The following is a 13,003-nucleotide window of genomic DNA, read 5'->3' on the forward strand; positions in this document are numbered from 1 at the left end:
TTCGCCTCGCCAGACCCGTTTTGCAGCGCGAAGCAACGCGCGGAGCTGCAGCGCGAGGTGTGCGCGAGCCGCTGCGGCCGGAGCCGGGGAGTTGGGTCCGGAGGAGACGGTCCCGTTTGCGCACGCCTTTTCTTTTCCCTGTGCCTAATCGGGGAAAGATTTACTTAGCAAGCTGCAGAAATCATTACATATGCTGCTAGTGGCCTGGTTAATTAAGATATACAGTTCTCTGGGTAGGAAAAGACGACCTATATTTACTGTATGTAGGAAGACATCTGTCAGCTAGAAAYGCTAGATATCCCAGTGCAGGTTTGTCCTGCTTTTTGCAGGCTCTGAATTGCAACTGTTTGTAAGCTCTGATGCAGACCAAGTTAATTTTAAGATGACTGTTACTATTCTAAACATAAGGAAGGGCATATTTAGACTCTCAGTACTCAAGAAGGCAAAACCCCCTGCATGTTTCTAGTAATTTTTCCCTAACAGTTTGCGCAAAACAACAACAACAAATCCTATTTGGTTTCTGCAAAAGAATATGTTCGAGGGTGATCGTAAAATAGATTATTTTTAAATCTGCAGATGGTTTCCACATATTCCTCCTCAGCTCACTGCAGCTTTCCACCTCAGTAAACTGGTTTGCAATTTAGCCGAGGGCTGCGGAGCAAGCATTCTGTCGTCTTGTTTTCCTTGCTCCCGTTCTTTATCCCCCCACCCTTTTCTGTCCCCGTTCTCTTTTATTTCCCCTTGTTTTCCCCCTTTTGGGAGGTGGTTGGTGTTCACAGCCACCGCTTAGGATTGCTCGTTTTGCAGCTCGCCTTCCTTCCGTGCATCCCGGCAGCCAAACCCTTCCCTTTGCCGCAGTCCCGCTTTCCTCGGCAAAACTTCCCCTGCGATGGCAGGGCGGGTATTCCGCGGGCGCCGGCGGGGCTCGGCTGGGTGGCTGCCGGCATGGCGGCACGCTGCAAGTCCGCGCACGACATCCAACCTCCGTGCCTCGGAGCGGGGACGCGCTCCGCCGCGGTGAGCCGCCAGCTCGACGGCTCCGCGCCAGCCCCGCGCCGGGGACCGGCCTCCGGAGCTTGCTGCYGCTTGGACGAGGGATGCGCGGCCCCGAGGAGGATAATTAGAGAAAAACCGCGCTTCCGGTCCTGTGATTGCAGCGATCYCCCCTGCTTCCCGCTCCCTAGGAAGAAAACAGCTTTTTTTTTAATTCTTCTTTGTTCTTTCATGGTTCGGCATTGTAATTATTGAGATTTCACTGCAGGGCAAAACGATCATTTGACAATGTAAGTGGGGAAAATAACTCTCATGTTATCCAGCAGCCGTACTCTTATTATAATTATGGTAAAACTCCCGCAGATTTCAGTGGGGGGAAGAATTTCCTCCTATGCAGGTATTTGTCTTCTCAAGATTTCTCAAGAAGTGATTGCTAACGTTGAGATTTTTTCCCTCCTGTATTTTTAATAACCTGAGGTTGTTGACGGACTGCAAAGGGCTGAAGTACCTATCATTTTTCCAATTGTTTTCATTAGGCTTTTTCCATTTCTGTCATTCTCTGTACTAGCCTTGGATTTTTATGAGCAAATACCTTGGTTGGAGCTATTCAAAACTGTTGGTACAGTAACGACTACAGCAGCAACAAAACCCAATTAAAAAAACACRGGAAATTTGATGAAAAGCTGCAAACGAGTCCATCTTAAGCCTTGAAGACGGGGGGGGGGGGAAATTGCCACTTTTTCCGYGTCGGGGCTTTCCGTCTGTTGGGCGAAGCTGCGCCGGGTGGGACGGAGGCCGCGGGGGCCGGCGCTGCGTTAGCGGGTGCAGCGCAGGGTTAGCACTAGCGCGAGGGTCTCTGCGAGATTTCCTTCCTGGCTTTATTTATTCCGGAGCCCCTGGGAGAAGGGGCGCCGGTGCGYGCGGCGGGAGCGTGGGGCGGCGGGCTGGGTGCATCCCCGCGCTGCGGAGGGGGAGGCTCGCGTCCCCTCGCCCGGGGCTGATGAAAACGAGCTGACAGAACAAGGCAGCGTTAGCCTAATTACGGCCGCGAACGGTGCCTCGGTGCCTCGGCGGTGGATTTTCCTTTCTCAGTGACTTCCTGTTTTCGTCTTTGAGATGCAAATTTTTGCACAGTCCTCGATCCAGATTCCCTTCTCATTAGCATGAAATCTGACTAGTTCCGCGGTTTTTTAAATAGCGACTTTGGCGGGGGGGGGGAGAAAAAGCAGCAGCAGCCGTCTCAGCGCTCCGCGCGCAGAGCTGCAGCCCAGCCCGCGCCAGCCGTCGGGGCCGAATTTGGAGGGAGGGCTCCGGGGAGGCTGCGACTCCGCGGGAAGAGCCGAGCGGCGGCAGCGTGCCACGGCCTGGGCTGCTGAGCTCTTGCAGAGCCACGCGGGGACGAGACCCGTGAGGCCGGCGGGTCCGTGGGGGCATCGCGCCGGGGCCGGGGGGGCGTCGAGGGGCCCCCACCTGCAGCAGCACCGCCGCTGCCTCCCCGGGCCCCGGCGCCGAGCACGCCGCTGCCTTGCAGCCTCGCGTTTTGCTTCCTCCTGGAAAATGAGGCTCATCATGATAGAAGGTTAAAAAAAATTACAGTAGAAAAATCATTTTAAAATGTATTTTTCTTTTTTTTTTTCGTGCCTGCTGTAATCTGTACCCGCCGCAGCTCCGCGCTGGGCGAGGGCTCGTCATATATCTGAAGCAGACGGCGCTATTTTGCGGTAGATGTCATTTGAGTAATATTTAACTGTCYTTGGAAATGAAAATACAATTTTCGTTGCAGTAACACGCGCGATTCAGCGACGCGGGCGCGCTCGCGGTGTGCTGGGGCAGGGGGGCCGCCGGCTGCCTCCCCCCTCCCGGCCCCTCCCTGCCCTCCCCTGGGCGGCACGTAATGAGTTTGATAAGGAAATTGTCTCGTTAACAGGATTAGCCATGGAAATCTCTCGTCCCCTCCTCTCCGTTTTGTAAYGCTCTTCATCCTGTTCCATAATTTTCTGCTGGTTTCGGGCGTCTCAGGGCCACCCCGGGAGATTCGCTCGCCCGCGCCGGCACGAGCGCTGGGGCTGGTGGGGCCGGGGCGCGTTGCGTGACCCCCCGCCAGCTCTCTCCGCGCGGCCAGGGGTCCCTGCGCCCCTCGCTGGAGAGCTGCTGCCTTCCCATCGCCGCCAGCCGCCGGGAAATGGGAGACGCCTTCTCCGCACCAGGGGGATTCCTGTTTGCTTGTTTGTTTTTAGTGAAAACGGCATCGTTTTCCAAGTAACATGCATGTACAAATCAAACCGCCCCAAAATACTCGCTCGGCTTCCCGGGAAGCGTCCTGCTCTTATTTTAGCAGTCGTTCTTCCCCGAAAAGCTCCAGTGACTCACAGATGTATGCAAACCTGCAGAGGCAAATTCCGCTCTCCTTGGTACCGTGTAAACCCGCTTTGGTAGGTAGCACGATTCTGGATCTGCTGCCCCTGAAAATGAGTTCAGCATTGGCCCTTCGGTAAATAATTACTCTTGATTTAACAACTCCTGCTCGCCCTGCAGGATCTGTTGCTTCCAAGGGGGTTAATGGAAAGAGCTCCTTCGTAACATCTGTTTTCCCGAGTTTGCTGACTCGGAAGTCCGTGTCTGGGAAGCCACGTCCAGACACCGGCTCAGACCCACAGCCGCTGGCGGCTGCCCGTGAAGGAGCTGCAGGAGGAAAATGTCTGCAGGAACCGCTCAGAGAGCACTGAGATGAGGCTCGGACCAAAGTGTCTGTGTTTGAGATTGGTACCAAATAGAAATATAAAATATTAAAACAATGGCAACATTTCCCATTTTTTTGTGTTAGGTGAAATGAGCGTTTGCAAAGGTGATTTCCTTCGGCACGTACCCGCAGCTCCCAAAAGCAGCCCTTTGCTTTTTTCATTAAAAAAAAAAATTCTCACGCACAAAACAGAAACTTCTGGTATGCGTTTGTCGCCTGAAGAGAGACAAATGCAGCAAGTAAATGCATTGCACTCATAATAAAAAGACGTAGAGGCTAGTTGGTATTTGGGCCGTAAGATTTCAAGCCAGAGCATGTCATTTTGGCCAGGGAGCCCGGGGCCGTTGTGCTGGTGAGGTTCTCGCTGGGCAGGTTCCTTGGGCTGTGAATAATTTAGTCATCGACTTTCGCCCCCATCGTTTTGGGTGTCCACGAGCACATTAACTCTCTCTGCTGCACGTGAAGCTGTTTGGCGGGCGGCTGGCGATGGCATTTGGTGGGGAAATGGTGGGTTTGCTCAGCGGTGCTCGGCTCCGGCTGACGGGCAGGTTGCGCGGGGTTGCTGTTTCCCAGGCTATGTGGAGGCCGCCCTTGGAATAGGATTTCTGATGTGAATGTTTGATTTTACAGACTCGATATTTCCTTTAATGCCTGTTTTTCAAAGCTCTGCCTGAAAAATCCATGCTTTTGGAGGCTGCTTCTGCGCGTAAAGTTGGCCACCAATCCATGGCAAATCCGCGCCCAGGGAGAGGCGGCAGGCGAGGGCCCRTTTTTACGGCACGTGAGCAAACACTGACTCTTGCACATTTCAACACTTGGGTCATGGAAGTTGCCCAGCTCGCTTGCGATCTTCATCTTCGCTGAACGCTTCTTTCCCAGTGTTTGTAGAGGGCGTTTGTACGCCACAGCTCCTCCAGCTCTCCCTGGGCTGTAAATCTGCTGGTCAGAACCAAGCTCAAAGCTCAGAAAAMCCCCCTGCATTTGCCATTTTTATTTATCCGTTTTTCCCCAATAGACGGGGGTTGTGCAGGTAATTCTGCAAACCGTTAATTTGATTTGCTGGAAAATTACCTGTTGGCCAACTGCACTCCCATGYGTGGTGCGGGGCCGCGTGCCGCGGCGCTGGTGGGACCGTGGCCRGCAAGGGCCCTCTGCAAACCCGGGGCGGCCGCTGTCGCCTATCGGATGCCGAGCACGGTGCCCGGCTGGCAGCTGGGTCTCGCGGGGCTGGCAGGTGAGCGGGCGGGCAGCAGCGCGGCAACGCAACGACTGCATCCCGCTTTCAAACCTTTCCTCCTCTTTTCTTCTCTCCCGCTCTCTCTCTTTTTGTTTCATCTCTTGCTCTCAGCAAACCCATTTAAATGCAATTCCGTTCTTAAAGCCTCTCCTTCATGCATGTCTAATGAATGTCAGGCAGGCGCGCCGGCAATGGGCCCAAGCAGGAGCCAATCTTGCGGAGTGTCTACAAGTCATTTGGAAGAAGCCCTGGGAGCGCGCCCGGTTTTATTACAGCATAATTAGAAATAAAATCTTGTTGCAAGAGGAGAATGAGAGATGGGTGTTAATCCTGTAACGGGAGGAGATAGAGCCGTGCTTCTAAAGGAGATTAGGGAAGGAAGGCGGAAAGGCTGTTGTGACTCCCCARCTTTCATCCCTCCTTTTCTGCTTCCCGGCTTGGCAGCCTACAGCAGCAGGCAGGCCGTGCAGCCAGCTCGCTTCTCGGAAAGCCCGGCCCGCGGGATGCCAGCGCCGGGAGCCAAGCCGCCGGAGCCGGGGAAGGGCTCGTGTTGGGGCTGCGGCAGCTCCCGCAGCGTCGTTTCCTCCCGCGGCCCGCGAGCGCTTTCGTGATTCAGCGTTTCTCCTCCCCGCGCGCAGTCACCGGGAGGACAGYGCTGCGAGGCTGCGTGGGAAGGGGCTATATTTAGGTCTGCAGGGGGAGGGGGCTCGCCGAGCCTCGGCTGCTTCGCGTTTCGGCTGGCGGAGGCGGCTCTGTAAACAAGGCTGCCGGAGCGGGCTTTTTCCGGGCTCTGCGGAAGAAGGCGGGCGCCGCTGCCCCGTAGCGCGCTCCCCTCCGCTCCCGGGCTCGTGCGCCTGCAGCCGGCCGGTGGCCCGGCTCCGGGGGCACCGAGCGCTGTGCGGAGTGTAGGCTGCCGGCAGAGCTGTCCCGGGGATGCGGCCAGGCACGGGGACACGGGCAGCGGTGCTGCGCTCTCCCCAGGATGCGGTGTCTCCAGAGCGGCTGCGGCAGCGGCTCCTGCAGCTTCCTTGAGGCGACGTTTCTAGGGCACGTTACTCGCTCTCAGGCTGAGCCCTCTTCCTCCCGGCTTGGGGAGGAGGAGAGAGGCGCCGAGGAGCCCTTTGGAGCAAAGCGTGACCCACTTACTCGGCTGGAGTCGCTGATTTTACAGATGCCCGCGAAACTTCAAGGTGGAGCCGTTCTGCTGGGTGCTTGGCTGCTCTCCGCTGCTCAGCTTTGCACAGCTGCGTAGGAGAAATGTGTTGCCTTTGAAAGGCATAGGGAGCCTGTGACTGCCTTACACGTCCCCTGGGACTCGGTGTGCAGGGAAACATGTAAATAAATCTGTCAGATACTGTGCGGCACTTATTAAATTTGCATTGGGCTCGAGTTGTGGTTCCTATTTAACATCTCCGGGGTGGATGGAGGGATGTCTAATCTAGGAGCCTAGTCCAGGCGCTCTCCGCTTTGGCAGTCTCCCGTGGCGCTGAAGCTTGGGTCAGCCTTCTAAACGAAGCGCCCTGGTGAAAGGGGCCCGTTGCGCGCAGCCGTCGCGGGCCGGCTCGCCCTCGCCTCCGCAGCGCCTGGTGCCGCAGCCGGGCTCTGCATCGCGGCGCTCGCAGAGCCGGGAGAGGCGTCTGCAATTTRCTTGGGCAGCCGAAAGGTTCCTGCTGCAGGGAGGCCGAGCGCAGCGCGGTGGCGAGGCTACGGTGCAGGTGCCCTGACCCGCGGCGAGTTCCGTGTTCGGCAAGTGGCTTATTTGCAGCCGTTGCAAAAAAGCATCCTTATGGCAGCCGCCGAAAATCGCTGGCTTTGTTTTTTGGGGCTTCCCTTGCTGTGCCTTTCCCCTGGGGAAGCGTTTGTCACTTCAGACGTGGCCAGAAATAGCACCGAGCACTTATTGAATTTGTCCAGGATGCCTTGGGATGCATATGCTCAAAGTATGGCTAATTCATAAATGCTGGCACCTATCGATTCCCTAGCAGTTAAAATAGACTGCGTAAGGAAATATTGGCCCCGGAGTACCAAGGGAAAGTTATCTCATTAGTCTTATGAACTCTAAAATGTGCTCTCTCCTGAAGCCCTGACCCCATTGTTTTTATAAATCTATATTGGATAGAGCAGTAACTGGTAACCTATATTGACTGTAATTTTTCTCCTGAAATTGGAAGGCCCTTGGGACTGATGCTGCACGTTCGTGGCCCCTACCGGTGGCTGGATGTGGAGAGGGACTGCAGTGGCAGAGCGCACACGTGTGCATGYGTGGGTGCGCGCACACACGTGTGTGCACCAGGAGAGACTCTCCTCACATGCGCCGTGCAGGAGAGCCCCCCTCGCCCTCCTGCTTTCCCGCTGGCACGGGGGTCCCCTGCGCTGAGGGTATTGCGGCTGCCTTGCTGAGCTTTGCGATGCGGAGAGGGGGACCCCAGCAGCCCCGTCGCTCTGCYGCCTCGCTCGCTCGTCGGCAGCGGGAGGAGCGCGGGGCGTTCCCGGGACGTCGGCCAGGAGCAGGTGCCTGCTCCTCCTAGGCCGCTGGTGTACTGCGTGGGAGGTCTGGCCGGGCTCCACCGCCCCGCGCCTCCCCCAGCCCCGAAACGGCCAGCTCGCGCCCCTGCTTTGGTTTCTGCTCGTTATTTGTTCCCTGTTTTGCAAGGACTGGGAGCAGCAGCGGGAGAGGCGAGCGCCCGGGCTGGCGGGCGCTTTTGGAGTGGCGTTTCCAAAGGCAGCAGCTCGAGTCTGCCTCAAAGAGTTATTAAAGCCGCATYGCTCCGGTCGGGCCACGTACTTAATCCTCGGCTTCCCGTAAAGCTTTTCCACCTCCTGGCAGGCAGAAAGATCYGATTTTATTCTGCGACCTTCGACGTTAATCTCGCTGGCAGACTCAGCGATAAGTCACTTCGGTGAGGTCTCCGTCAGAGCCGTTTACATCAATTATTGCCCTGCATCTTTCCCTTGAACTGGAGTAATGCTCCTCGACAAAGTTATTTGTCCCCTTTTTAAAAAAAATTGAAGCTGTGCTGTCAGGTTGCRTAGCCCTTACGTTCAATGTAGCGGTGTCTTCAAAACCGTGACTTGCAAGGGGGAAGATGCCTCTTGTTGCTGCAGGGAAGAGGTGCTGATATTGAAACTGGGGTTCCTGCACGTCTGGAAGGCTTCGGCACGTAAAGCCTCTCCCAGCGTTAGCGGCGGGTTGGCGAGCAGCCGCAGAGCCGGCCCTTCCCACGCGGGACGGGAGCCGCTGGAGCCTGCGGAGGTGCTTGCGTCCACGCTGGGGTTTCTCCGTCTTGCGGCCACCGAGCCCAGCMCCAGCCGCAGGGAGCATCTCCGGGGTGCCAGGCTCATGCCAATAGTCCAGCTTGAGCCCCGCAGCCCAGAGCGCCCGTGCGAGCGTAGGGCCAAGGGCAGCGGGTCCAGGCAGGGCTTTATCCCTGCTCATGGCCGGTGGCCACGCGTCGGCCTTGCCGGGTGTCTCCGTGCTGTCCCAGCACAAGCTCCGGGCTCCTCTGCCCTGCTCCTTGCCACGCGCTGGAGCTCGGCACTCGTCAAACCCGTGGCGTGGATGTGGCAGGAGAGGGGGGCACATCGTGCCGCTGATTCCTGCTCTTCTGCTGTCGCCTTGCACGTCGCTCCGGCTCGTGCAAGTCTTTGTTTCCAGAGGAATGGCGCAGCGCTGCTGGGAGCATCGCTGCAGTCAAACATGCACAGAAGTGTGCGTGCGGGGATGGGGGAGGAACGGCGGGGCGGCGGAGCAGCACTTTGCAAAATGCAGCAGCTGTTACCATAGGAACCGGCTCCCCCCTTCCTGAATTCCAGTGCACCAATATCCTCTGCTTACTGGTTTGATGGGAGAGGAACAATTTGCGTTTGCTTTGCGTGCTATTTCAGCAGCACTCGCGGGACTGCTCCCTGCTGTGCCTTTTGCAGCAGTTGGTGCTAGTGCCTGGGTGCCCTGGACCGTGCAACTCGTGTCCTCTGCACGGGGTCCCTGTTACGTAACGGTGACGCACTCGTGCACCGCTGCATCGCCTCTGCGCTGCCACCGCGCGTGCAGGCTGCGGCGATGGAGCCCCTGGCCCTCGTGGGGAGCTGGAGCCGGGGAGCAGCCTCCACCTTGCCCGTGGAGCCGCGTGAGCATGCGGCGCTCGGCTGTCTGCAAGCCGCCCCGGCGTGTGTGGCAGGACGCAGAGCTGCTGGACTGCGCTCCTGCCTCGTCCAGAGAGGTTTTGCACGGGGTTTCCAACCCCGATGTTTACCTCTGCGTGCGGGTAACTGCAGCTTGGTTAGCGTTTTATTAAAGTTGCTGTTTTTTCTCTGTTTGGGGGCCCTGACGGTCTCGCATGGAGCAATTAGAGTCAGACATATCCATCTCGCTAAGCTGCAGCTGGAGCAGGGCAGTGCCAGCAGAGCTCGGCCTTGGCAGTGGCTGCGCTCCAGTTTTCTAGGTGAAGAGCCCTCTGTGCCGCCGATCCGTAGCCTCCCGGGGGGCTGCGGCCCCGCTCCCAAGGGAGACGCTTGCCTTTCATGCCCTTATTCCACTGACGTCTCTGCTGCCACTGGGGGTGGGAACATGGTGCTTTCCCTCACCCTAATCCAGCACATCCAGGTGCTTCCAAAAGATGCTGGAGAAACAGCTGGTTGTGCCCATCRCCTGGATCTGACGTACCAAGCAGGATTTGAGAGGGCCGTTTTGGGGCTGAGATGTAACACTGAAGTTCTGACCGTTGTGGCCATTGCTGATTTCAAGCCTAGGCTTAAAGGTTTAAACCCTAAACGTTTAGCTCCCTTAATTACTCGCYGCTTACTGCGTTTGCGGTGTTGCAGCAGTGGGTCGTGTGGCCGGCAACGTGGCGTAGCTGAGCAGGTATCGCAGCTGAGTTGTGCCGTAGTGCAGGCCTTCCTGTTAACTCCTATTAAAATCCATCGTGAATTAGAGGGGTCAGGCTTGGCAGGGAGACTGGCTTCGAAGGAGAGTTAAAAACTCCTTGTCCTGCTGCCCACGGGCTTACGCCAGGCTGGAAACCTGCCGGCCGCAGCGCCGGTCCGGTGGGAGCCGCTGCGCAGCGGCTGGCGCTGCCCGGGACCTGGCATCCTTTGCGATCCTTCCCCCGGTGCTCACATATCACCTCGAGCCCTTGTTTGTTTTCACATGCTCCTGAGTAAGTTAAGCTAATTATTAACTCAGTGGGACGGATTCACTTTTAATTGTGGTGTTGCTCCGCAGCGTGCGGAGCCGTGGCTGCGTGGCAGAGCCGCGCGCTGCCCGTTCTCCCTGTGCTCAGCACCCGCGGCTCCGCCGGCAAGCCAGGGCGCCGGGCATGCGTCCTGCGCCTCCGGAGGAGCCGCRCGGTGGGGAGGAGGCGGCATTTTGCACCTGGGAGCTGGAGCGCGGTTAGAGGCGGGTGCGGAGAGGGCTGCGGGCAGGCTCCCGCGGCTAAATCCCCCGCAACTGCAGCCCCGAGTGCCCGCGTCCGCGTCCCGGGGTGCTCGCACAACCGCCTCGCTCACCTTTCTCCTCCCTCTCCTGTTTGTCTCTCCAGAAAATAGGTTTTTTATTACTTCTTATGGAGGTTTGTACATATCGGACGTGCAGAAGGAAGATGCCTTGTCCACCTACCGGTGTATCACCAAGCACAAGTACAGCGGAGAGACGCGCCAGAGTAACGGAGCCAGGCTCTCGGTGTCAGGTGAGCGCGGGGCTGTCGCGGGGCTGAGGGAGGCAGCGCGCCGCGGCTCAGCACCCCTCGCGTGATGCGATGTGATGTGATGTGATGTGACAGCCCACTGCGCGGGCAGCCTGACGCGATGCGACGAGCGTGCAAGCGATACTGCAGCGGCGGCCGTGCCGTCCGCTGCGCTGGGTGTCTCGGGGCACTCCCGGCTTCGCTGGCTGCCCARATTGCTCCGGTCGGGAGGGAGTTTGCCGTGCTCACGCTGCCGATCAGCCGTACGGCTTTCCTGGCCCGGTGCGCGTGAATTTGGGTGCCCGCATTAACCCCTCGATGGCCACGCGTTCTCAGCTTGGCGGGTGGGGACCGAGGTGCCCAGGCTGACCTGATTTTGGCCAGACCTGCAACGCCCTGGGGCCTCCGTTCCCCATCGGCTTGCAGGGGCTGGGCGGCCTCGCTCCCGTGGCGCTCCCGGTGTGGCGCCTTGTCCTGTCCCYCCGGGGTGTTGGGTCCCACGCGGTCCCTCGCTGGTCGCTGCTGCTATTTGCACATCGTGGYGTTTTGCTTCTGCCCGGGAGTAATGAGAGAGGCTTCTTTCCCCTGGAATTTAATTTCACGCCTGAGACTTGGTGATTAATTTTCTCCTTTCCTAGCTGCCTGATGGGCCCCTTCGCTTGTAAATTTTGAAATGTGCCACAGAATTTGTGTATTTTGCACCAATTAGGTGTCACCTTGAGTAATTCCTCCAGTGCTGTGTTTATTCATCCCACCAGCTACTAAGAGGCGCCTCTGTGCTGCCTCCCCGCGCAGACAGGGCAGCGAGGAGCCCGGCACCCCGGCCAGGGCTGGAACCCTGCTCCCGCTGCACCGCCCCGTGTCCCTCCCCTGCCGCAGCACGGCTGCCTGGAGGGTCGCGCCGGGCACCTCCGAGCACCCGCTCTCGTGCCCGGAGGATGCGAGCGGCTTCGCGAGGCGCGGGAAAGCCCCCTCTCTCCCAGCCTGGGGGGGCCGTGCGCGGGCTTTGCTGCCGCCCCGACTCGGGCAAGCCCGTGGGGTCCTGCCGGTTGGCGGCCAGCTCCTGCCGCTGAGCCGGGCCAAGCCTCCCTCGCCCTCTCCGCCACGTGAGCCTGTTTGCTCCCCGCTCGCAGACCCRGCGGAGTCCATCCCCACCGTGCTAGACGGCTTCCAGTCGCGGGARGCGAGGGCGGGCCGGCTGGTGGAGCTGCCCTGCATCGCCTCGGGCTACCCCAACCCCGCCGTCCGCTGGATCAAGGACGGGCGCCCGCTGCCTGCCGACAGCCGCTGGACCAAGCACATCACGGGCCTGACGATCAGCGAGCTGCGCGTGGAGGACAGCGGGACCTACATCTGCGAGGTTACCAACACCTTTGGGTCTGCAGAGGTCACGGGGACCCTCACGGTCATAGGTAAGAGCAGGCAGGGGGAGGCTTTTCCCAGCAGGGGCGCGGGAGGGGGCAGCCTGTGTCCTGCCGCCGGAGCCGAGATGGAGCTGCTGGCACCTGGAGCAGCCACTGCACTTGGGAGCTGCCGAGCACCTCCCCAGTGCACCAACGTGTGCTCTGGTTCCTACTCCAGACGAGTCCCACCTTGGCTCTGACTGTTTTGCAAAGCCCCATAAATCGCAAGCCTTATATTTCGTAAAACGCGTGGTGTGCCACGCGCTGGAAGCCACCGTGCTGCTGCACAGCGTGCCCAACGTGGCGCTCGGAGCACTTAAAAGAAGTTTATAATGCTGCAGCAAAATATCTTCAGGCATCCCCTGATTTACCACTTTAATCGGCGAAAAGAAAGGGATCTCTGGAAAATTCAGAGCAGTGCCGTGGGATGTAAATTGCTCCATTGCAGTGTTAGTTTTATGTTAGGTGCCTCTGTGCTTTGTTTTGTTGATTTACATAAAAGACGCTCCAGCCAAACAGTAAATACCAGCTGGGCAGGCCAAATATTTATTGCCTGCTTTGCTCCTGCGGGTTCCTCCTGTCACCAGGATCCTYGCGGTACCCGAGCTTGCAGGCTGGRATGTGCCGTGGCCGCCGTGCACAGAGCAGCACCACGTGCCAGAGCTGCCCTGGCTCGGCAAACGGCTCCAGAGGGGACCTGTCCCCCCGTGATGTCTTCTTCCAGCCACCCGCACCCTCCCCGCAGCTTCCGCGCAGGCAGGGGCTCTGCCAGCGCCCCGCGCCACCGGCGCTGAGCTCGCAGCGGGGCCCCGTCCTGCCCACCGGGTTGTTCCCACCCTGCCGGTGCTTGCTCCGCCGGCCGTGGGCTTCGGGCTGGCCTCGGCTGGGGCTGTGTCCTCCCCACGCCGCCCTCGGCTCCGCGGCCTCCCGCGGGGCTGGCAGCCGGCCT

At 58.8% G+C, this 13,003-nt stretch overlaps 1 protein-coding gene across 1 annotated transcript in view; it reads left to right on the forward strand.

The window, feature by feature from the left end:
- The window catches only part of DSCAML1 (DS cell adhesion molecule like 1), a 108,980-nt gene that overhangs the window by 67,105 nt on the left and 28,872 nt on the right, over positions 1 to 13,003 (forward strand). Inside the window, exons 4-5 of the mRNA XM_026057893.1 lie at positions 10,508 to 10,654; positions 11,785 to 12,063. Of these exons, the coding sequence (XP_025913678.1) occupies positions 10,508 to 10,654; positions 11,785 to 12,063 (426 nt within the window). The remainder of the gene's footprint in view (positions 1 to 10,507; positions 10,655 to 11,784; positions 12,064 to 13,003) is intronic.

This window comes from Apteryx rowi, unplaced genomic scaffold (assembly GCF_003343035.1).
Source record: "Apteryx rowi isolate R43461 unplaced genomic scaffold, aptRow1 scaffold_141, whole genome shotgun sequence".
Taxonomy (NCBI): domain Eukaryota; kingdom Metazoa; phylum Chordata; class Aves; order Apterygiformes; family Apterygidae; genus Apteryx; species Apteryx rowi.